The following is a 26225-nucleotide window of genomic DNA, read 5'->3' as shown; positions in this document are numbered from 1 at the left end:
GTTTGGTTTCCTGAGAAGCCAACTCTGAAATCCAGATTAGCATCCAAAAGGCTTATTAGGGAGTGGTCTCAGGATCATTACCTCTGGAAGGGAAAGGAAAGAAGCAGGATTGGACAAGGGAAAAGGTGGGCTGTGATGCAGTCTCAGCCAACAGTTCAGCCAACCCCCATGAGCAGGTCAGTAGTTGGATGGCCCTTCAGTATTGTCCCTATTTGGGACAAAGGAGCTGAGCCGCCATACCCTACATGGACTAGTCATTTGATATGGCCTGCTTCAGGAGGGAGCTGAAAGGTGTCTCTTCCAGTGGAGGGTAATTCCTGTACAGGGTTGAAAGCTGAGGGCCATCATCCAGCAGCACCCCAAGCAGCTTATTCCCTTCAGTCTTGGAGGACCTAAGTGGCATACTACAGTGTCCACTACAAGGAATTTCTCCTTCAATCTCTTAGGTTCTAATAACCCCAACTTCTTCCCTTGGTTCTCCACCTAAGAATGGGAGCCACTTCCTGCAGTTACTATCTCTAAATTATACCAGAGCCTCTTTTGTGCTTTTTCCATTTTCCAAAACCTGATTAAGCAATTCCTTATGTTGAATTCTCTAGTACTGTCCCTGTTTTCCTAACTAATACACCCCTCCACCCAGATGGCTCCAAAACTGTTAGGGAAGGTAGAAGTGAGAAAGCCACACTCTTGACTGGATTTGTGGCCTACTGACCAGGTCATTCATAATCTAGGAAGGTAAATTTGGGAAATATTAGGATATGTTTTGCTGTCAGCCCACACATACTCCCAGAGTCATCTGCAAAGACTAATATTTCAGCACAGAAATCTGGAATGTGTCCTGGGTGTATGCCCTGCAGGTAGGAATGTGCTTGAACTCTGAGCTCCTTCAAGTCCCTGTGTAATCCATTTACTGCATTTCTGACATATTAATGTACTAAATGGCTCCCTCGTGATCTGAAAATGTTAACACAGTCACAGCCTGAGTGCCTGACTTCACATAGAAATGACTCAGGCTCAGGGATAATTGGGCTGAAAAGCAGTATAATGGTATTGCAGGAGCAAGAATGATTCAATAGTTTGGTTTTTTCTTTCCATGTCTCAGACTGCACCAAAACTGATTTTTGGTAAGACTGAAATGCTAGAGACCAAGAGTAGTACATCCTAAATAAACAGGTCTTGTCAACTAATCAAGTGTCCTTCACATCTATATGTAGTCATATCAGCCTCTGGAGATCATTCATTCCCTGGCCGTCATCACCAGCACAAAGAAGTAATTGGAATACAGGCCCACTTCTGTTATTCAGAGCACATTTTATTAACACAGAAAGACCACAATGCACCTTATTAATCTCACAGGGGGAGTTTAGACCCTGGTAAGCACCACTCCTGTAGTACAGAATAAACTTGGTTACAAAGAGGAAGCAAAACACATCATTATTACCAAAATTCCTCACTGATGACAATGCTTATCCCCCAAAAATGTATTAAAGGCTTTAAATATACAAATCTAAAAATATGTTGACATTTAACATTTACTTAATTTTTTTAATATGCTTTAAAATACACTGAGTGTCTCTCCCTCTGATTCGCCAATTATGTGAAGAAGCCTCTTTCATTGTTTTTCTCTCAAACTTCCATCCTTTTTTCTGTCCTTGAGCAGAACTGGGGGCTGAACAGATTCCCGAGGCGGTGACTACGATACCTGCTCCGCAACCCTCTTGTGCTGGCTCCGGAAGTGACCCTCACTGCTCGGGGACACCTGCTTCTGTCGTTTCACTGTATTGGTCTTGCCAGCCGTTTCAATCCAGGGGTGCTGAAGAACCTGATGAGCTGTGTAGCGCTTTTTGGGGTCTACCACCAGCAACCGGCTCACCAGATCTTTGGCAGCTGTTGGAATGAGAGAAGGGAAAAATGTGATGAATGCAAGTGGATCTGAATTTTTCTTCCCCACACATGAAATAAGAACACAAACATTCACGTCAGCACCATGGCTGGCTGAAAGGCTCCTTCATATTCTAGAGCAGCACCGTCCAATAGAAGGCAGGAACATTCTCTATCTGCACTATCCACCTGTGATTATTGAGCATTTGAAATCTGGCTTGTGAAACTGAGGAAGTGAATATTTATATGATTTACTTTGAGTTAATTTACATTTGCATTTAAATAGCCATGTGTGGCAGCAGAGAGGGGGCTACCATGTTGGACAGCACAGCTCGAGAGGACGTTCATTCATTTATCTAGAATCACGGGGCCAGGCCCACTCTTAACATCCCAGGCACTGAGGACAAAGGAACAAATGGAAACCACATGCTATACATCTACATACTTTAAGATTCCAAATCAAAACTAACACATTGTTAAATAAAATATGTTCAATCTTCCCAAGTCAATACATATGTCTTCACATTGACAAAACTGAAAACCGCGTAAAGAAATCTAAAAAGTAAATAGTGCAAATTCAAAATTAATTTTATTTTCTGCCCAAGACCATGACTAGATTAATTTTAGAGAAATGAGGGGCCAACTGGTGGGCCCAGCAGCAGGCAGAAAGCAGAAGAGATTTCTCCCTGGCTTGCCAGCTCTCCCAGCCTGGCTCATGGAGCCTGCTCTTTCAATCACTCAAGAATGCACAAGAAGAAAACATCCACTTTTTTCGTTGTTGTTCTTTGCCTTTATTGAAGGCTGTCTTTTACTCAAGACCAGCCGCTCACCCACCAATCACCGCTCCTGTACACCGATGTCCAGCCACCTCCTGAGCACAGAAGGCCCAGATTCCTCCTACACCACCCAATTCAAGCTGGGAAAATTCTGCCCACAAAAAGCCCCAGCCCCACCACTGCCAGAACCACTCTCTCAGGGTCCTCAAATGACTCACTCAGAGGCTGGAAGGCCAGATTGAAGTTGAGAATCCTCAGACTCTTGTGTACAAGTGTGGACAACCAGACACCCCAGCCAACATGTCCAAGGTCTGTCTACCCGCTCCAGACAGCCACTCCTCGGCCACTTTATGGCCTAGTGGGAAGAGGCTGGAAAGAGGTCTCACAAACCTTGGATGTGGGCTTGGGCCATTTGGACAGGGAATTCATGGGTCTTAAGGAAGTGACCTAGAAGAGGGGACCTGGGCTCTGGGGGCACATCCCCTAAGCCCCATACTCTCCACTCTGTAGAGGAGGATGTGACTAGCACAGGCCCCAGGACGAGGGCCACCCATGCCCAAATCTAAGGAATGCTGCACAGAACTTTCTAAAATGATTTTTAGTCCCTCAATTCCCAGTTGCCACTGCCTTGTCAGCTCAAGATCCTCATCTACTGTGACAAGCCACCCTCTCCCTACCTTATTTAGCGGGGGGAAAATGAAGATTTTCCCTTTCCTCATCTTCCAATCCCAGTGAGGAAATAGAGGCTAGGGATGGAGGCAGTTCAAGAACTAAAATTAAACAGCATGTTTAGGGAAAATTGAAAAACAAAATGTTATCATTCTTATTCTACTTTATTTTTATTTTTATTTTGAACCAGGATCTCTATCACCCAGGCTGGAGTGTGGTGGCACAATCATAGCTCACTGCAGCCTCAAACTCCTGGGCTTAAGTGATCCTCCTATCTCAGCCTCCAGAGCAGCTGGGACCATGCCTAGTTAATTTGCTTTATTTTTTTGTAGAGAAGGGGTCTCGCTAGTTGCCCAGCCTGGTCTCGAACTCGGGGCCTCAAGCAATCCTCCCACCTAGGCCTTCCAAAGTGCTGGGATTATAGGTATGAGCCACCACACCCAGCCTCCTATTCTACTTTTTAAGCGAAAGACTCAAAATCCCCAATTATCTAGTTCTCAGTTTTACAAGGACTGTGAGTAGTACAGACAAATCCGTAGAGACAAGGGGAAGGATTTCATTTGGAATCAAATGGAACAGAGGGCCAAAAGCAGGGAGGACCATGCATGCTCCAGGTCACTAAAAAATAACTAAGATCTTCATTGCAGAGCCCCTGTGCTCCAAGTGTGCTGCTATAGGACCCTTGGTTATGCACGTGTAAAAGAAGCATTTTCAGTCTGTTCCATTCACAAACACTTCTGTATATAAGATGGCCTTTCTCTTTCCAAAGGAGAGTTATAATGTTTCTGATATTTTTCAGTTCTAAGGTTCTTGAATTACCTTAAGGAAAAGTACTTGGTGACTGTAACTGGTGGTTAGGCTTTTTCACTAAATCTCAAAGTACTAAATTTTTTCACTAAAATCTCCAGGTTTTCAGAGTGCTACACAAACCTACATGAAGCTACTGAGGAAGTAAAGGATGAGACATGACATGGTGACAGTCCAACTCTGCACCGGGCACAGTGGTGGGTCCTCTACACATCTGACCTGAAAAATCCATCCCCTCCTCTGCTGTGTGAGGAAGCCCCAAATCTCACCATCAGAGATATTGTCCCAGTAAGGGGGGAGGAACTCAAAGTGGCCCAGCTGGATGATGTTAAAGAGCTCGTCCTGGTCCCTCTCAGGGCTGCGGAATGGCGGAAAGCCACACAGCAGGATATAGAGGATCACACCGGCAGCCCACATGTCCACCTCCAGTCCATAACCTGTGCAGACAGAGGCAGAGACACAAACAAACCTGAGACCAGGCAGGGTCAAAGGTGACGAAATAAATGATGGAGTATTGTGGTTCTAAATAGATCTAAGTTACAGACGATCCCAGCTCTCAGCAACCAAGAGCCACTTCCAAACACAGCTCCCTTCTAACTCCTATACATAAGGATTCTACACCATCGTTACTCAAAGTGTGGTCCATGGACCACTGCCACTTTGCAATGCCTTATTACTGGTCTGTAATAAAATGAGCACAGAAACACTTGAAAGCAAGTGTTTGGAAACGCTTATAGCAATTTAACAAGACCGTGACATTCAGTTGCATGATTGAACGGCACATCTCGTTGAACAGCACATACATCAGTTCAGGCGTTGTCATACACATGTGGTGAGTCACATGTGGCATGAGATGTGTTCTAGTCACATGCAGCAGGACGGTGAGTCCACACTGTACTGGAAATTTTAAAACTTCACCCTTCAGCAGAGATAGTTAGAGAAGCCTGAGTCTACACTAGCAATCTCTGCTTCCTATATATCCATTGCCTTCTCTCTCACTTAAAAAATATCACTTACTGGCTTTTTAAATGATTTTTAAAAGACTGATGTTTACTAGCTGTATCCCCCACATGTGCACACACTGGTACACAACACACACACACACACACATATGCACACACCCATATGGAGACATGTATTCTTTTCTAAATAACACTTTTATTTACTTTTCTACAGAAAATTTGGATCACATTGCACTTACACTCTATTTTATTTACTTAATATTATATAATGGCATTTCCAACATAAGAATTTCCTATGAAAAATATAAAAAATATTTTTTACAAACATGATTTCTAACAACTATTAGTATCCCCTTTACATAATAAATTGCTATGTTGTAATTTAAGTTTTTACTAATTTTTTTACAACTGTAAGGAATTTTCTGATGAGCATTTATTAAATATTTGTGCACATATCTGATTATATTCCTAATAACTTTCCAGCAGTGAAATAGACAAAGCAATATGAAGATTATTAATACATATTACACATTGTCCTCCCAAAACTTATCACAGCAATATATACATTTTCAAACACTTTCTAACTTTCTACAGTTAGAAAAAGAAAACACTTGACCGTTGTAATTTAGAAGTTAGATATTCATGATTAAGCCCCAGAGTAAGTTTGACAAAACACAAATCAGCAGGAAAACACTAAGAGAATAAGTCACTAACGACCCCTTGTGACCTTTTCTCGGTTCTCAACCGTTCACTGTTGAGAGGGACTGATTTTCCTGGGTCTCATCAATATCTAGAAATGTCCCTTGGCCTCCGTGACAATGCACTTTCCAGATCCTCTCTGGGATACCCACCCTTTTCTCTACTGACCCCTCCTTCCTTCTCTCATCTCTGGGCTGTTGGCCTCCTCAAGAATACGTCCTTGACTCTCATTCCTGGCATTACCAAGGAGCCCATTATCAACCACCTCTCTGTTGAGGAGTCTCAAAGCCACATGTTCAGCTCACAGCTTCACCTCCTTGCCAAATGGACAACTCCACTATCCATCCTGATATCTCTACAAAGTCAGTGTGTTCAAAACTAAACTCACCCCATCCCCCTATCTCCCAAAAGAGCTATCCTTTCCAACACCCTGTTTTAGCTGGTGCTACCACCAATATGTGATTTTCCCAAGAATTCATGTTGCCTATTTGCTTTCTTTTCTTCTCTTAACCAGTTCATCGATGCCACACCAAGTCTAAACACCTCTACCCAGCCTTCCCATTTGTGGAGAATTTAAGCTCAACCTACCCAACTGATATAGTTTGGATATTTGTTCCCTCCAAATCTCATGTTGAAATGTGATTCCCAGTGTTGGAGGTGGGGCCTGTGGGAAGTGATTAGATCATGGGGGTGGATCCTTCATGAATGGTTTAGTACCATCCCCTTGGTGACAAGTGAGTTCTCACTCAGGTACTTCACTTAGGATCTAGTTGTTTAGAAGTCTGGGATCTCCTCCCTCTCTCTCTCTCTTGCTCCTAGTTCCACCATATAACATGCCGGTTCCCTGTCACTTTCCACCATGAGTGTAAGCTTCCTAAAGCCCTTACCAAAAGCAGAGCAGATGGCTGGCACCATGCTTGTACAGCCTGCAGAACCCTGAACCAACTAAACCTCTCTTCTTTATAAATCATCCAGCCTTTGTTATTTCTATAGCAACACAAAAACCTGACTAATACACCAACCACTTGTGTTTCTCTCTGGTCCACTGAAGCTAGTCTTCTCCGTGTCTCTAACACCTGACCTCATGCATGTCATCTCCTCATCTTTTGGTGTTTTTTTTTTTGTTTGTTTGTTTGTTTGTTTTTTCTGACACGGAGTTTCACTCTTGTTGCCCAGGCTGGAGTGCGATGGCGCAATCTTGGCTCACTGCAACCTCCACCTCCCGGGTTCAAGCCATTCTCCTGCCTCAGCCTCCTGAGTAGCTGGGATTACAAGCATGCACCACAACACCCAGCTAATTTTTTTGTAGTTTTAGTAGAGACGGGGTTTCACTGTGTTGGCCAAGATGGTTTTGAATTCCTGACCTCACGTGATCCACCCCGCCTTGGCCTCCCAAAGTGCTGGGATTACAGGTGTGAGCCACTGTGCCTGGCCATCTCCTCTTCTTAATTGTCCTGATGGTTCTGCTGCTGGGAAACTATCCGTCCATCCCTCCTCCCTGTCACCAACCCTGCAACCCGATGAAGGTCTTCCCATCTTACAACGGTGGGTAAATTGATTTCTCCTGAAGTGCCACAGTAGTCAAATAGTCATTCATATAGTTAGAGCCATATCATAACTATTATTTCCTTTTTAAATGTTTTAGAAAGTATGTCACTAAAACAACTCATTGGATCCTTGCATAATATACAAGTAGGTAATAAATATTCATAGAGTTCATGGAGGAAAATGGGATCCCCTTTTCCTTTAAATGGAAGGTTGGTGAAGAAATGTTTAAACCGAGTACCATAAGGACTGCTTCAATTCTCTCCTGTTAGAGACAGCCTTGGGTCAGTAGCCCAAATGGTCTTGCTTGCTTGAGTTCCCCATCCAATTCTCCATCATCTTTCATCTCACTGTCCTGCCTAAACACACTAAACACACACGTGCACACACAAACACACACACATACACACATACACACACACACACACACACACTGATCCATTCACTGTAACAAGGGCAGCCCTGATGAGGAGAAAGCTCTCATGCTTTGATCAAGCCTACTTCAAATATTTTCATTGAAGTCCAAATCCAAGCCTAAGCATCAATTCTCTGAGATTTATTCCATATTGAAAACTAGTAAATATTACAAATGAAACATTTGTTAGTAAGGGAACTAGAGTCCCACAGATCTATGTGTAACACTTACCTTTCTCAGAAAGAATTTCGGGAGCTACATAAGTCGGGGTCCCACACACAGTAAATATAGGTCTCACCACATGCTTTGCAAGTCCAAAATCAGCCAATTTCAAGGTAGTAGATTTGTCCTCATTTCGTTGAACCTGTAAGAAACCAAAATCCCCAAACCACCACCAAAATTGTGATTAGAACAAAGAAGAGATACTAATGAAACAACAGGCTTGCAAGGTCAAGATAAGCAAACGATAAACCTATGTGGGATTACAGCTTAGCCCAACACTGACAAAGCTAACTTGACCTCAATGACAAGGGCTCACATTTTCAATTAGAGAACCAATGAGTTAGATTTACTATGCCGTCCAATATGGTAGCACCATATTGTCAAAAGTGGCTACTTAAATTTATTGATTAAAATTAAATTAAAAATTTAGCTTCTCAGCTGCATTAGGCACATTTCAAGTACTCAAAAGCCACTTGTGGCTTGTGGGGCTACTGTATTGGGAAACACAGATAGACACACTTCCACTGTTGCAGAAAGGGCTATTAGGCAGCATTGAGTTAGAACAAGGATCAAGGATACTTTGAGCACAGTCTAGCTTTCATGAGCATTAGAAAATGGCTCTGGGCAATGCAAAGGCTGGGCAGACGTGAAAAAGAAAGGAAAAAGACTGGGAATGAAAATGAAGAAGTATGGGGCAGGGATGGGGGGAGGTGGGGATGGTTAATTGGTACAAAAAGAATAGTTAGAAAGAATGAATAAGACCTATTATTGGATAGCAAAACAGGGTGACTATAGTCAATGATAATTTAATTGTACATTTTAAAATAACTAAAAGGGTATAACTGGATTGTTTGTATTAGGTTGGTGCAAAAGTAATCACACAAGGATAAATGCTTGAGAGGATGAATACCCCATTCTCCATGATGTAATGATTATGCATTGCATGCCTGTATCAAAACATCTCATGTACCCCAAAAATACATGCACCTAGTATGTACCTTGATATGGTTTGGCTGTGTCCCCACCCAAATCTCATCTTGAATTGTAACTCCCACAATTCCCACATGTTGTTGGGGGAACCCGGTGGGAAGTAACTGAATCACGGGTGTGGGTCTTTCCCATGCTGTTCTCATGAGAGCGAATCGGTCTCCCGAGATCTGACAGTTTTAAAAATGGGAGTTTGCCTGCACAAGCTCTCTCTTTGCCTGATGCCATCCATGTAAGACATAACTTGCTCCTCCTTGCCTTCCACCATTATTGTAGGAAGGCCTCCCTACCATGTGGAACCATAAGTCCATTAAACCTCTTTTTCTTCCTGGTCTCGGGTACAACTTTATCAGCATCATGAAAACGGACTAATACAGTAAACTGGCACCAGTAGAGTGAGGCACTGCTGAAAAGATACCCAAAAATATGAAAGTGACTTTGGAACTGGGTAACAGGCAGAGATTGGAACAGTTTGGAGGGCTCAGAAGATAGAAAAATGTGGGAAAGTTTGTAACTTCCTAGAGACTTGTTGAATGGCTTTGCCCAAAATGCTGATAGTGATATGGACAATAAAGTCCAGACTGAGGTGGTCTCAGATGGAAATCAGGAACCTGTTGGGAACTGGAGCAAAGGTGACTCTTGTTACATTTTAGCAAAGAGACTGGTGGCATTTTGCCCCTGCTCTAGAGATTTATGGAACTTTGAACTTGAGAGAGATGATTTAGGATATCTGGTGGAAATTTCTAAGCAGTAAAGCATTCAAGAGGTGACTTGGGTGCTGTTAAAGTCATTCAGTTTTATAAGGGAAACAGAGCATAAAAGTTTGGAAAATTTGCAGCCTGACAATGCAATAGAAAAAGAAAATCCCATTTTCTGAGGATAAATTAAAGCTGGCTGCACAAATTTGCCTAAGTAATGAGGACCTGAATGTTAATCCCCAAGACAATGAGGAAAATGTCTCCAGGGCATGTCAGAGGTCTTCATAGCACCCCATCCTATCACAGGCCCAGAGACCTACAAGTAAAAAGTGGTTTTGTGGGCTGGCCCCAGGATCCCCATGCTGTGAGCAGCCTAGGGACTCGGTGCCCTGCATCCCAGCCACTCCAGCCATGGCTGAAAGGGGCGAACATAAAGCTCAGGTTGTGGCTTCAGAGGATGCAAGTCTTGGTCACTTCCATGTGTTGGTGAGCCTGCCAGTGCACGGAAGTCAAGAATTGGGGTTTGGGAACCTCTGCCTGGATTTCAGAGGATGTATGGAAATGCCTGGAGGTCCAGGCAAAAGTTTGCTGCAGGGGTGGGGCTCTCATGGAAACCCTCTGCTAGGGCAGTGCAGAAGGGAAATGTGGGGTCGGATCCCCCAAACAGAGTCCTTACTGGGGCACTACCTAATGGAATCTTGAGAAGAGGGCCACTGTCTCCAGATCTCAGAATGGTAGACCAATGACAGCTTGTACCATGCGCCCGGAAAAGCCACAGACTCTCAATGCCAGCCTGTGAAAGAAGCCAGGAGAGAGGCTGTACTCTGCAAAACCACAGAAGTGGAGCTGCCCAAGACCATGGGAATCCACCTCTTGCATTAATTAGCATGACCTGGATGTGAGACCCAGAGTCAAAAGAGATCATTTTGGAGCTTTATGATTTGACTGCCCTGCTAGATTTCAGACTTGCATGGGGCCTGTAGCACCTTTGTTTTGGCAAATTTCTCCCAGTTGAAATGGCTGTATTTACTCAATACCTGTACCCCAACTGTATCTAGGAAGTAACTAAGTTGCTTTTGATTCTACAGGCTCATAGGAGGAAGGGACTTTACTTGTCTTGGATGAGACTTTGGACTGTGCACTCTTAAGTTAATGCTGAAATGAGTTAAGACTTTGGGGAACAGTTGAGACATGATTGGTTCTGAAATGTGAGGACATGAGATTTGGGAGGGGCCACAGTGGAATATGGTTTGACTGTGTCCCCACCCAAATCTCATCTTAAATTATAACTCCCACGATTCCCACATGTTGTGGGAGGAACCCAGTAGGAGGTAATTGAATCATGGGGGCAGGTCTTTCCTGTACTGTTCTCATGATAGTGAATCAGTCTTATGAGATCTGACAGTTTTAAAAATGGAAGTTTCCCTGCACAAGCTTTCTATTTGCCTGCTGCCATCCATGTAAGATGTGACTTGCTCCTCCTTGCCTTCCACCATGATTGTGGGAAGGCTTCCCCAGCCATGTGGAACCATAAGTCCATTAAACCTCTTTTTCTTCCCAGTCTCAGGTATCTCTTTATTAGCAGCATAAAAACAGACTAATACCCACAAAAATTAAAAATTACAAAAAATGAAGAAGTAGACCAATAAGCAGGAGAGAGATGTTAAATACAGGCCCTCATTGGGCGAGGTGAGGGATTAAGAATCAAACAGGCCAGGAGTCTTTGAGCAATTCCAACTCCAAGACTTGCAGCTGAATGGCCTTGGACAAATTTCTTTACTCATCTGAGTCTCTGTTTTCTCATTTGTTTAAAAAAAAATGGGGGTGGGGTAGGTGCAGTGGCTCACACTTGTAATCCCAGCTCTTTGGGAGGCCAAGGTGGAAGGATCACTTGAGTCCAGGAGTTCAAGACCAGCTTGGGCAACACGAGGAGACCCCATCTCTACAAATAGTAAAAGTATTAGCCAGGCGTGGTGATGTATGCATGTGGTCCCAGCTACGTGGAAGGCTGAGATAGGAGGATCACTTGAGCCTGGGAAGTTGAGGCTGCAGTGTGCCATGATTATACCACTGCACTCCAGCCTCAGCAACAGAGCAAGACCCTGTCTCAAAATAAAAGAGGGAAGAATGGGAGTGACAGTTTCCAGCAAATGGGCTTATGTCATGAGTTTCATTCAATGTCTGCAATCTGCCTAGCAAAGTATTAGCTCTAGAGTGACCAAAAGGCCCAGTTTGACTTCCACCAGGTTTTAGAAAAGGGTAGAATTGGTCAATTTTTAAAATAGAGAAAAGGCACACTCACCTTCACTCCGAATGAATACAGAATCTGAAATGCTCCCTCCTTTTTCCCCTTCAAAACTTATCCCACCTGTCTCATTCCTTCAAACAAGTCCAGGTGACTGACTTTCTCATCTCTGGTAAGCCAATTCCCATTGCCAAGTTAGTATGTTCTGTCCTCCTTCCCCAACAAGTGATTTGATATAAGATTATGACTGTTAGGAAAAGCTGGACCTTAACCTAAAAGAAACTAATCTCAAGAGGTAAGTGTGGCAAGTATTCAGGTCACTATGCTGGAAAATAAAACTAAATTTCACAGGAAAAAAACTAAACATGAGGGCGCAAACCCAGCATATCTCGCAGCAAGTAAAAGATGCATCCGTGCCCCTGCCTGAAAGAAGTTTTCCAGTTTGAGGGAAGGTTAAACAATCAGACACAATTCAATACTCCAGCATCCTTCCAGACTATCTGGTACCTGCACACATAAGGTCCAAGGGTAACTGCCCTGTTTCTCGTGGTAGAAGCTGATTGCTCAGACGAAGGTGAACTAAGCAGTTAGTTAGACCACTGTGTGAAAACTTACTAGAATTTGGGCAATCTTATCCAAGCAAGAGACTCATTAGTGCCACCACAGCTATAGGAGACACTATCAACTTGTCTGCAGGCATACGCCCTCACATCTCTCCTGGAACTGGGGCAAAGGCTCCTACCAGTGCCTGGACAGGTGGGCAGTAGGGGAACTCTGCCTCTCCCTGGGACCCATCACAGCCATGGGCAACACCTAGAATGGCAGGGTGGAGCCGCCTTTCCCCTGTCTCTCCAGACCAGAATAAATTCTCCACACTTGCTTTGGTTTCTGTCAGTGAGCTTACATCTCCATAAGCAGCATGTGTCTTAATTACTGAGCCCGAGTCACCACCAGACAATCTAATCAATGTCTCCATAATTAACCTCACCAAATGGAAAGTCATAAATTTAGAACTAAAATGAAATTCTGCTTGGTCTGCATATAGAAACTGACATAGCCCAAAAGGAGACAACAGGGTAATTACCAGAATAATTTAAGAAAACCTTGTTTGGAAGGGAAGGAAAACAAAATAATGTGATACCTAGAATGACCAGATGGATCATATGCATTAATCATAGTTGCTGGGTGACTGCTGGAAAAATATGTCTTTCACAAATATTTATAAATTAGCAGCATTAAAAGCATTTGGCTGACTGGCCGGGCATGGTGGCTCATGTAATCCCAGTACTTTGGGAGGCTTAGGCAGGTGGATCACTTGAGGTCAGGAGTTTGAGACCAGCCTGGCCAACGTGGTGAAACCCCATCTCTACCAAAAATACAAAAAGAAATTAGCTGGGCATGGTGGTGGGCACCTGTAATCCCAGCTACTATGGAGGCTGACTCAGAAGAATCACTTGAACCCCGGAGATGGAGGTTGCAGTGAGCTGAGGTCGAGCCACTGCACTCTAGCCTGGGTGAAAGGATGAAGCTCTGTCTTAAAAATAAACAAATTAGTTTTAAAAATAAATTAATTAAATAAAGCTTCCGGCTGACTTAGTACACCAGAGTAACAAGTGTGTTCCTATTGTGAAATAAATGAAACATTACCTTCCTCGTGGAAGCCCCCAATTCCAAAACCTGGCTCCACTGAGCTTGTAGCAGATTAAACGTTTTGGAAACTCACATTTTACTTTGAAAAGTTATTATGTTAACTATCCAGAGACTGAATGATATATTTTCAAAATGCCAAATCTGTTTTTAGAGTATGATATGGATCTATGTGAGATATATTACGCCTCTTCTGGTTTCTTCCCGCTATAGCTTTTCTCTTTCAATCTCAGGATCATCCCCTGAGTATCAACAATTGCATAAGCAGAACTGGGGGGGCGGTTAAGATCAGTGGCGCCACTTGTCCCTTCCAGAAAGTGGCCCCAGGTGGCCCGATGTCTTTAGTTCTTCTGTCTCCAGCTTCTACTGTCAAGAGTTATTTAATATTCTTCAGTGTTGTCATTTATTTCCTCTACCTAAGCAGCTTAATTACTTTTAAGGTCGCACACTGTCTGCAAGTTTTTTGGCTTATTTTTGCAACAAGCACCTCACATATTTCGCTTCAGAACAGTTCCTATCTTAAACCTTGAAATTAAATGAGTGATGTTGTCCTAGAATAATTCTTCCCAGAATCTGTGGGACATCTGATACCATCAAACCCAAACCTCCACCCAAGCAAAAAACGTGTCTCAAACATCCTCCCACCAGACTATCGTTCATGTCTGAATGAAATCTCAAAATGGAAAAGACTCCACAACTCCATGCTGTAGTTCATCCCATTTATGGCACACTTAGCTTGTGAGGAGATTCACCCCTATGTTGATTCAGAATTCCTTTCCCATTCCTGTTTTCTAAATCTGCGCTCTCCGGTGATGCTGAATAAGAACACATCCCTCCAAAGATGAGAAGCAAATACCGTGATCCCCAGCTCGCCTCTGGCTTCTCCAAGCTAGCCTCTGTGATGATTAATTTTAGATGACAACTTGACTGGATTAAGGAATACCTAGTACTGGTAAAGCATCATTGATTGGGGGTCGGGGTCGGGGCAGTGTCTGTTAGGTATTTCCAGAGGAGATTGGCATGTGAGTCCAGGTGGACCAAGTGCAGAAGATCTGCCCTCAATATGGATGAGAGCAGCATCCAGCCAGCTGGGGCTTGGATAGAACAAAAGTAGGGAAAAGGCAATTGGTGTCTCTGTCTCTCTCTCTCTCTGTACCCCCTTCTCCCCCTCCTCCTGGGACATCAGAACTGTAGGCTTTCTAGCCTTTGGGCTCCAAGACTTATACCAGTAACCCCTGGGTTCTCAGGCCTTCAGACTTAGACTGAGCCATGCTACTGGTATCCCAGGGTCTCCAGCTTGTGGACAGCCAGTCATGGGACTTCTCAGTCTCCATAATCATGTGAGCCAAGTCCCCTAATAAATCCCCTCTCATACATCCCTATAAACACAAATCCTATTGGTTCTGTCTCTCTAGAGAACTCTGGCTAATACAACAACCAAGGATTGTGAATCTTTACAGGACCTGGTGTCCTGGTCACCCTCGCTCACTCATCCCTTTTCCCAGTGCAGCCCCTGGACCCTGGACCAGCACCATCAGCATCTCCTGTGAGCTTGTTACAGCTCTCAGCTGCCCCAGAGCCCCTGAACCAGAATCTGCATTTCCTCACAACCTCAGAGAGATCTGTGTACACGGTAAAGTTCTGGATGGCCCCCATGTCATTGATGCCTTTCTTAACCAAGAATGTCCAGCACCAAATGCCACACAGCAGGTGTGATTTGATCAGAGCAGAGGACCTCAGGACTCTCGGTTGACCAGGCACTCAGGTGGTCATCAAGACAGCCAAAGACCCCATCAAATGACGCACTTCAATGTCCCTGCCTGAGAAAACCTTTCAGGGCTTTCCTGGGTTGTGTGGTGGGGGCGCACAAAAGCCCCCTTTGAACACATCTCACTTTGCCCTCACCCTACATCTCCCTGTATCTATTTTGCAGCCTACCTAAACTTGCTGCTCTAGGCCATGTTCCTGCTGGGGGCTCATTTTCAGTTGTTCTCTAACTGAAAGTGTGTAAGAGATTACTTTACATGACACTGTAATGACTGTTATCTGCCTGCATCTCTCACCCTTCTCCAGCCACATCAAAGTGTCATGCTTGGAATCCAAGTGATCTACATTATTTACATAGGCATTCAGATAACATCTGGATATCTCAAAGCTTCAAGAAGAATCTTTATTTTTCTCAACAATTTGCCCTCTCCTTCAACGGTACCTCAATTTAAATGTGATCTTGCAATTCTCATCTCTGAACAGAAGATGGCAGCAGAGTCCAGCCCAAACAACAAGTGGCTCCCTTAAGGATTAAGACATGGATAAAGTTAATTTATCTTTGCCACCTTCTTACTTGATCCATCATGGTTTCTCGTACTTTTTCCCTCCAAGGTCCATTTTCAACTGGCTGTGAAGAATGAAATGATCTTAGAAACCAATTCACATTAAAATGCCAATACCTAAAATCCGTTTATATTTCAACGACAGCAAAATATACCATAATACAGGCTGGGTGCAGTGGCTCAGTCCTGTAATTCCAGCACTTTGGAAGGCCAAGGCAGGTGGATCACTTGAGTCCAGGAGTTTGAAGTGAGCCTAGGCAACATGGCGAAACCTCATCTCTACAAAAAATACCAAAATATTAGCCAGGTGTGGTGGCTCATACCTGTGGTCCCAGCTACTTGGGAGGCTAAGGTGGGAGGAGTCTGGAAGGCGGAGGTTGCAGTGAGTTGAGATCACACCCCTGCACTCCAGCCTGGGTGACAGAGTGAGACTGTCTCAAAATATATATACATACACCATAAATAACACTTTTATGTGTGTGTGTGTATATATATACATATATACACATACACACACAAAAATAACACCCTTGTGTATATATCTACACACAAAAAAATACAACCCTTATTTTCTCTACATCCCTCTCTAGCTACTGTTCCATATCTATGATCCCCTTCGTGCGTGCGCACACACACACACACCCTTGAAAGAGGTGTCTATACACACTGTCTACATATATATGTGTATATATGTGTATATATCTATATACAGATATATACACAAACACATAAACATACCATAATACAAAAGTATGACTGAAAAAAAAAATCAGTGAGGAAAAAGTCTTCCCTGGGACTTGTCATATGGCATGCTCACAAAATGCTTTTGGTGTCTGTTTATTGCATCCGCTTATTTCTACTTAATTAAAATCCCATGTTCATTCAACAAATATTTACACACCTACCATCTGCTAGGCAGTGTTTGCAATATTAAGAATAAAGTAGTGAATGAAGCAGATAAAGTTATTTTTCTTATGAAGCCTCCTTTCTATTAATGAACAATATTCAAATAAATATGTAATGCCAGGCAGTGATAAGCGTTTTGAAAAAGTAAAAGTGGGATAAGGGCTGCGTTGTCTAGTACAGTATCCACTAAGTACACATGGCTATTGATTTTTACATGAAACTTAAAATGCAGTTCCTTAGACGGGAGGAACTGCCCATGTGGCTACAGGCCACCACATTGGGCTGTGGAGATACAGGAAATCTGTATCTCCATCATCACAGAAAATTCTACTGGCAATGCTGGCACAGACAGTGGCAGAGTTTTTTTTTTTTTTTTAATAAAGTGGTTAAGGAAGGACTCACTGAGGAAGTAACATCTGAACGAAGGCAGGGGTGAGCCATATTAAGATGTGAGGAGCAAGTTTTCAGGCAGAAGAAACAGTAAATGCGAAGGCTGATGGACATGCATGATTTGATGTAGCAAGCAGGGGCAGGAGCAGGGCGAGTGAGGAGCTGGGTGGCTGGAGAGTGGCTTTGAGAGGAAGACGGAGTCCACATCATATAAGACCTTCCAGGCCATGGAAATGACCTTGGTTTGTATTCTGAATGTGAATGCGAAGGGAAGCTAATGGCAGCTCTGAGCATAGAAGTCACTGTGATGCACTGTCTTTTTAACCCAGTGTCTGGTCAGAGGTGGCCAGCCCAGCTGATGAAGGACTTTGGACTGTAGGTGTTTCCTGAACTTGATAGCCTCATATTTCACAGCACACTTTACTTCACCACCTAGTCATCCAATCGGATGATCATCTCAAATTCAACATGCTGGAAACCCTCGACCTTGCTTCTCTCCCACAGTTCCCCAACTCAGAGAATGGCTCCATCATCACATAAAGATGCTGTCATATCTCTCAACTTCAAAAAAACACAACCCTTATTTTCTCTGCATCCCTCTTTAGCAACTGTCCCATATCTATGATCTCCTTCGTGAGTGCATGCACACACACACACACACACGCGCACACACCCTTGAAAGAGGCGTCTCTACACACTGTCTACAGTATTCCACCTTCCATTCTATCCTAACTCAGTCAGACTCTCATCCTCATAACTACACAGAAACCACCCTCCTCCATTAGAAAAATGGGGCTGCGACTGATCCAGCTTCAGGTCAGAAACATCTGTCACCCTTGAGTCTTCTCTTTCCTCATCCACCACATTCAATCCACTCACAAGTCTTGTCTTTACCCTTAGGATGACCACTTCTCCCCATCTGTACTGCAGTCCCCAAGACCAAGCCACCATCATCTCTTGCTGGGACCATGGCAGCGGACTCCTCACTCCTTCTTTTCTCCCTCCCCTCACATAACCCCTAACATGTGCGACTTCCACAAGAAGATGAACCAGAACCTGAGGGTTTCCGTTGCAATTAGACAACTAGACCTTAGATCTCAGAAACTTGAAGAGATTTACTGAGTTGTTTCCTCAGCTTAAGACCATTTTCCAAATGCCCTTAAAGAGGTTTAAGAAACTTAATCTTAGATCCTCAAATGACTCACAAGAATATACTCTTTTAGAGAGGTGATAACATACATGAACACACGGATTAAGTGGACTAAAGGAAGGTGCTGTTATTTTCCTTTACCAAATGACCAGATCTTCAGGCCTCCTTGATGAAATGAGGTCACAGTTTTAGAAGATATCCACCCAGTTGATAAATAGGAATCATACTTTAAAATTGTCTTTGTTGTTGATAACTTACTGCAGACAGTAACTTATTAGACACCTATCCTTTGAGGTGGATGTTTCAAAAGGAACTTACAGAGGAAAGAAAACCTCAATCCTCAAGATGACCCAGTACCTAGAATTTTGAAGACTATGAGAAATTTCCTGTAACCTCTGCCTATGTGGCCAAACCCTGGAAATACATAAGTTCACTGAGTGTACAAATACTATTATTGTCCTGGAAATTGCTGAAATGGATACTGAGAGTCTGTCTTACCAATGTAAACCTACAGTCATAACTGCAATGATTTCTGACAAGAATATACCCCGCAGTTCTCTAGAGTTCAATCTTTTATGTAACAGTATTCTCAATGACCAATCAAAATGGGCCAATGACCTAAAGACTTGTGTCACTGTACTTTTTCTTTGGCAATTTCATGTTATTACTGAAATTAATATCTCTTTATTTTATTAAGTAGAGCTTAAGTATACTTCACAGTTGTTGCTAGTTTTTTTTAAATGTGATTGGGGTATAAATGCATTCATGAATACTTGGACTATTAATGAGAAGCTAAGGGAAAGGAGATTGAAACTGAAGCTGGTAGAAGAGAAATCTTGCTGATCAAGGAGAATTATGCATTGCAGAACCAGTGACTACCACAGCAATAATCAGTGAGTCCTTCTTATATATCAGAGTAGAAGGGAAAAAGAACTTACAGAATTCAGACCAAGAAAATGATTGAACAGGTTCATTGTAAAGGGAGAATGAGCGGGAAGTGGGGTTGGCTACTTTTTATCCTTCTAGATTTTCCCTGCCACCTTTAGGGACACCAGTCACTGCCCTGTCCTAGTCATATTCACCAGTAAATATATAGACAAGCCTGTTTCTTCCTAGAACCAGCAGGAGACCAGAAAGAGGGTACAACCTTTGTCCTTGACCAAGCTGAGACCTGTTCCCACTATCCCCACCACCATCTCTCCTGGATTTCGGGGATCTCTGCTCCCAGAAGAAGGGCTATACCAGCTAGTCTGGGGGCAGTAGCAGAATTAGAGACATGAGCACCCTATATGCTAGTGGAGGTGTAGCAGCATGCCCACCCTACTCATTCCCTTCCACTCTATTTCCAGGCAGGAACACATCCTTCTCTTCCCCTTAATCTGGAAGAAATTTGCTCAAATGACCATGCTCAATGCTCATGTCTGACACCTCCTCAGTCTCTTTCCCCATCCCGCTCACCCAGCTTTCTTTGCTGAATACAATCTCTCAGCCATCAGCTATAAATAACCTGGCCTGTGCCCTTCCACCGTGTGTGTGAGCTGGTCTAATCATCATCACTATTCCAGCTCCTGTTTGCTTCCCCACTTCCTTCCACAGAGCCCAGCCAACACCACCCAGCATATTCCAACTCCTCCTAGGAGCACACACTGGCAGAAGCAGCAATTAACACTGGTATTTCTGCAAGCTGGAAATTCTTATAATTAAAACTTCTTTTGTAAGATCTCAGGAGTCTAAATAACCCTAAGGGAAGAAGAGCACCATCATCTTATCAGGAAATGTGATCAGTAGAAATAGATAAACTCAGTAATGTAGGCCTAAAGTTTTACTCTAGGGCCCAATTATCAGATATAAATATTTCTGTTGATTAAAACATGATAAGCTTGCTATATTCATGAGGAGCTTTTAGCACATATAGATAGTTTCTAAAAGCAGCAACACTTGCAATCAGCCGTGTAATCAAAAGTTAGTTCTGACGTAATCACTTCCCAAAGCTTAACAAAGACAGGTCTTAGCAGACACAGCAGCCATCCATTAAAGGCAGAAACAATTAGTTTGACAATATAAAGCTCAACACAAGTGCAAAACACTAAATTAAAGGCAATTGAAGAACACCAACTTATGGACAGTAGTCACCAATGTGATATTTATTAGTATTTTAAATCTTAGAAGGCCAAACAAATTTGCAATGTAATTATATCAGCAGCTTTAGAGATGACACCTTGCTAAACCCAGATGAGTCAACTGTCAATCCAACATTATCTCTATCTCTTTCTCAAAAACCAAAAAGCGCTGACATCAGATAGCATTTAGACTTCTGACATAACAATATGTTAAACTTTACTCACCCAGAAAAAGGATAAACATGTTTTATAAATGTGCCAAACCTGTCCATTTTGATAAATGCAAGCTGACAAATTATCCACAGGAAAACAAATATATTAACCTATTCCACATAAGATGGCTCAAATATGTAGCTTTCTACAGTTTCTGAAGAAGCCATAACACCACAAAAAAGATTTTTTATTTGAAATATATGTATATAGGCTTTCTTCAAAATCAGAAAAAAGAAAGGGTCTACATATCAATTGGGATCAATTCCGATAAACAAAAACTCATGCATTTAGAATGAAAAAAATTACACCACTTTGTAGTCTGCCTTCTCTCTCTCTCTCTCTCTCTCTCTCTCACACACACACACACACACACACACACACACACACACACAATTCCATTGCCTGCCCCCGAGCACTAAAACATACACAATTCCATTGCCTGCCCCCGAGCACTAAAACATGCACGTACTGGCATTTAAACCATGAAGAACTACCCAGAGGCAAGTAGCTTGTCCATATTAAACATATTCCTTGCTGTTTTCCTACTTCCTCCAACCACCCTCCATGTGATCTATAACAGTGCTGACTTTCTCCATCTCAAAAAGAGCTGATAAACCCCTCCACATAAATGAGAGCTTCTATTGCCCAAGAGATGGGTCGACTCAACTGACTGGTGCCAGGATCTTGTTAGAAAATGCAAACTAAGCTAACTCTCTCCAAAAGACAGTGATCTCATTCCACATAGCTGAGAACTTGTTTAACTGTTACAATGCTATAGTAGGCACATGTCTGAAATGTTCAGCTCAGGGGACCTCCTTAGGCCTCGAAAGGGATCTCTCCTGCTTAGGCTATTCAGTGAAAGAAGCAGAGAGTTGTTAAAGAACACTGCTCTGTTGCAATTCCAAAGTGTCCATAATAAAGAGCATACAGTACATTGCACATAGAAGATATCGGGGCTCAGACCCAAAAGACAGGTACAATCAAAAAGCGAGTAAAGAAAGGACAAGGACATCCAGCTAATGCAAAAAATGAAATTGTTCAAAGAGAGTAATTCAGACCACTCATCCAACCAGTCAAATTGCTTCTGTAATTCTATGAGTTACAAAAACACAAAAACAAGGTTGCTCGACTTAGTGGTCAACGTAGACCTAATTTCACCAGATAATTAGTTTGACTCACTCAGCGTTTCACCTGCTTGTGAGAGCAGTTTACAGACAGGCGAATGCACTGGGATGGTGTCTCCAGGCTGAGTCTACAGCCATGGAAACTAAAGAAAATAGCATAAATCCCTTCCCCCCAGGGGACCTTCCCAGCTCCTCGCCAAAATATGGCCCATCAAAATCACTGTGTCCATTCACTATTGCTTTATCCGCAGTGATGTGACTTTGAATGCTTACTCATGAGATTCACCTTGATATCAGGGTTGTTTTTAATGTCATAAGAGTGATAGTCTCTGCCACTGATGGAGTTCTTGCTGCTTCCCAGGCAGCATGGTATGGCCTTTAGGCATTCGTACAACTAATACGTATTAAATGTCGACCAAGTGACAGAACTGTTCTGGGTTTGAGAGCACAATCTGAATGAAACAAAGTCCATTGTGTCTTAGAACTTTCTCTCCAATAAGAGGAGGGAGACAGAAAGGTATACATAGACTCTATCAAGTGGTGATCAGGGCTATAAAGAAGAAAGGGGGTGAACATGCCAGAGGGTGACAGTGTCATCATGACAAAGACCTCCTGGCACACACTTGTACTCAAACACATTAATATACCGACTCATTGCAATAAGCGAGAACACACACGATTGGGATTTGGGAATCAAAGTAAGAGAGTGTTTAAAGGACTCATGACAATATGTGGGCTGTGTTAGATGATTTGGGGGAGGATTCGTGAAAGCGGGGTTTTGCTCTGGGCTGGATAGTGTCAGCACGTGGGGGTAATTCTATAATCAGGTATCTTAATAATTCTTACATGAAGGTAGGAAGGATGAAGCAATGCACTCAGTCACTCACAGCAGCCACAAAGGGGACATGTGACCTTATTTGTGGTTTGGACAATATTCTTATTTTTATCTGCTTTTGGACATCAGCATAAAGGGGTTTTGCTTTTGTCTTGATCCATTATGGTCACAGAGTGGCCTTATCTGATGTTGTGATCTGTGAAATTGCTTACGCTCAACAGGAGAATGGCATAGCTGAGATAAGAGTGTCAGGCCAGCTCCCAGCTGTCAGGGGCTGTTTTTCTTTTTCCCATACTCAAACTGCAGGCAATCTTCCAAAATAGGCACTATTACCGTTTCTCTTTTACAAAATGATGAAACTAAGGTCCAGCAAGATAAAGGGCTTATCTTAGAGCAAGCAACTAAGAAAGCCAGGATTCAAACCCAAGTTATCTGACTCCAGAGCCAGCCTCATCAGCACTCCTTACACAGACCCTTACAGCACTGCACCTTTTGAGCTGCTCAGCAAAGCAATTATCTTCAAAAAGACAAAAGTGGCATCTCAGTGGGAGGGTGGATGATGCACACAAAGCCTCAAGTGGAAGCTGCCACCAGTAGGCATCCCAGTACATAAGTACCAAGAAATTAAGTTCACGTGGTCGTTATCAAGACAAACATTTTTCTCCCAGAGATGAGGAGACATTTTCCATTTTATTTAAATTGGAAGGTTTCTTTTTCCATAAGTTAATCAAAACTAATTTATCTCAGCAACTTATGACCTATAACCATAGCTTTAAATACTGGAACAGTATGTTGTAATAACATAAAAGTAAAGTTCTAGTGTGTAAAGGTGACAGAGTATAAAGCAATTGATACCAATTTTATCCCATATTCTAAAAACACCCTCTCCCATATCATCCAAAGTCAAGGCTTACCAAAAGGTTTTCCGGCTTGAGGTCCCGGTGGACAATGCTCTTGTCGTGCATGTGGACGAGGGCCTTGCATAAGTCCATGATCATGAGGGCCGCATCGGGCTCCGGGAACTTCACACTCTCTATGATGGCGTCAAAAAGGTCTCCTCCCTGCACGTACTCCAGGATCAGGTAGATTTCCATGTCTGTTTCGTAGACTTCATGCAATTTCACGATGTTGGGGTGAGAGAGGCTCTGGATGATCAAGATCTCACTGTCCACCATGTCCTCCTTGCCCTTGAGTCTGGACTTGTCAATGATCTTCATCGCATAGGCCTGCCTGGTCTCGCGGTGCCTGCACTCCTTCACGACAGCAAAGTTCCCGTCCCCAATGACGCGGCCAGTCTCATAATGCTTCTCCACATTGGCAGCAATGATGCCCATGGGTCGCGGCTTCCGACCGCTGGGCCGCTCCGGCTTGTTCTCTTCTGGCCTCGTCTTGGGCTCCTTTTCTAGCTTTGCAGGTTGGTCATCTCTGAGAGTCGTCTTTCTGCCTCCAGACATACATGGCTTTTTCTCCTTCTCTGCCTCCTTCTCTTCTCCTCGGGTCCTAGGGAGCTTCTCAAAGCCCGCCTGGTGCTCTCTCAGGAGCCAGCCACCATGCTTGCTCCTGCTCATGGGCCTGGTGTCTTTCTTTACCTCCCTCAGCCCTTCCTCTGTGACAGGAAGAACTTCCGCAAGTTCCTTCTTGGCCTTGGCTGCTCCCTGAGCATGGCTTTCTTGATCCTCTGGGCCTCTGTCCTCTTTCTTGTCCGTGCTCTTGCTGGGTCTCCTCAGCTCTTGAGTGGGATTCCTGGTGCTGCTCCTGTGGCTGTCACCCTTCCACCCTTCCTCCCCACCTGCAGGATTTGCCTCGGGAGACCTCCTGCAGCTTCTGGTCCTCACCAGCTTCTCCACCTCATACATTGGGCCCTTCCCCATATCCAGCTCACTGGTCCCCAGAGAAAGCCTCTCGCGCTCCAGGCTCTGCTGAAGCTCCCTCTCTCTCTTGCACTTCTCACATCTGATAATTTCACCCGAGGTCTTTTCAATCTCCACCCCGAGGTGCTTCTCTCCCCTTGCGTGCCTCTCTTCTAGAGTGGCTTCCCTGGGCAGCTTGCTACTGGGTTCCGGCTCCCGTTTCCCCCTCCCCCACTTCTTCTGGGTCCTTGCTCTGTCATCTAATGAAAGCTCTTCGGGGATCTTCCCCTGGTGCCTCATGGCTGCCTTGCATCCTGCAACCTCACTGCAGCTTTTGGGGGTCTCGGTCTCCCCACAGCGGTGGTCTCCTTTCAGAGCCTTGCTAAACAGCCTGCTCCTCAGCCTTGGAGAAGGGATACGGCTGTGCTGGGCCAGTGTCAGGGCCCGGGCTTTGTTGGGGTACAATTCTTCTACAGCCACCTGAATGCTCTTCAGTGTCAGTGGTTCTTTGCCCATAGCTATGAAAGCATCCCCTTCCCTGAAGAAATCAGAGACGCTCCTGATTTCCCTGCCCTTGAGGTTAAACAGTTTCCTCACACGGTCATTCTTCCATCTGGGAGAGCCCAAGGCTTCTGAGATGTCAGCTAAGAGCTGCTCGAATGTCTGCACTGATCGCCTGTTGAGGAGCAGGGTGATCTTTCGGGGGCGCTGCCCACCCAGCTTCACCACGGTCACGACCCTGGGCTTCAGCGGGCTGTTCTCAGGATGTGCCGAGTGAAGGCCATTCCGAGGGCAGAACAAGGGCACGACGGGGCCACGCGGCCCCAGGAATGGTTTCTCCAGATTCCCTCGGCTGGCAGGCAGCCAGGAGCCTTGCAGCTTCCGCTCTGTGATTCTCGAGCTTAAATATTTTAGAGAATGGTCACATAGGCCTTGCTGTCCTGCAACAGGAAAAGGACAACAGAGTGTTAGTTAAGATGGGTTCAGAGAGCCCTCAGCCTTCACCGAAACTTTACTAAAGATGACTGATTCTAGTATTACAGTTTATAAGTATGGTTCCCGAGAGTCTTAGAAATGACGGAGCCTTTATTCTTAGGTCTAATTCCCAGTCTCCTCTACACCAACAGTGCAGAACAGAGTCAGCGTCGGGCCTGCAGTGATTCCTGTAGGCCTCATAGAGGCCCCTAGGATGGGCCACACCTCGGGAGCTGATACAGTTTGGCTCTATGTCCCCACCCAAATCTCATCTTGAATTGTACTCCCATAATTCCCATATATTGTGGGAGAGACCCGGTGGGAGACAATTGAATCATGGGGGCAGTTTCCCCCATACTGTTCTCATGGTAGTGAGTAAGTCTCACGAGATCTGATGGTTACATCAGGGGCTTCTGCTTTTGCGTCTTCCTCATTCTCTCTTTGCCTGCTGCCATCCATGTAAGGTGGGACTTGCCCTTCCTTGCCTTCCGCCATGATTGTGAGGCTTCCCCAGCCATGTGGAACTAACTGTGAGTCCAAGAAAACCTTTCTCTGTAAATTGCCCAGTCTCAGGTATGTCTTTATCAGCAGCATGAAAAGGGGCTAATACAGGCGCCCTCTCAACGTGAGGGCTGACTCTGTAAACACAACTCCAGCTACCCCAAAGTGAACTGACCTTCAAGGATCTACAACTGAGATAAAAAGGGCCAGTTGTGCTGCCCATGAAACACCAACAAGAGGAACATTCTAGAACTTTGAAAGGCCAGGTTTGCTGCCCA

General features: G+C 44.0%; 1 protein-coding gene across 1 annotated transcript; it reads right to left on the bottom strand.

Moving 5' to 3' along the window:
- Positions 1 to 1294: 1294 nt before the first annotated feature.
- On the bottom strand, positions 1295 to 26184 carry DCLK3 (doublecortin like kinase 3). The gene is made up of 5 exons (XM_003894693.4): positions 26123 to 26184; positions 23536 to 25412; positions 7986 to 8118; positions 4403 to 4570; positions 1295 to 1887 (listed from the first exon to the last, which is right to left on the bottom strand). The coding sequence occupies exons 2-5, from the start codon at positions 24985 to 24987 to the stop codon at positions 1694 to 1696; spliced, it is 1947 nt and encodes a 648-aa protein (XP_003894742.1). The 5' UTR covers positions 24988 to 25412; positions 26123 to 26184; the 3' UTR covers positions 1295 to 1693.
- Positions 26185 to 26225: the final 41 nt, after the last annotated feature.

This window comes from Papio anubis, chromosome 2 (genome assembly GCF_008728515.1).
Source record: "Papio anubis isolate 15944 chromosome 2, Panubis1.0, whole genome shotgun sequence".
NCBI classification, from domain to species: domain Eukaryota; kingdom Metazoa; phylum Chordata; class Mammalia; order Primates; family Cercopithecidae; genus Papio; species Papio anubis.
Note: the sequence above shows the minus strand (reverse complement) of the source record. Positions and strands in the feature narration are given on the sequence as shown.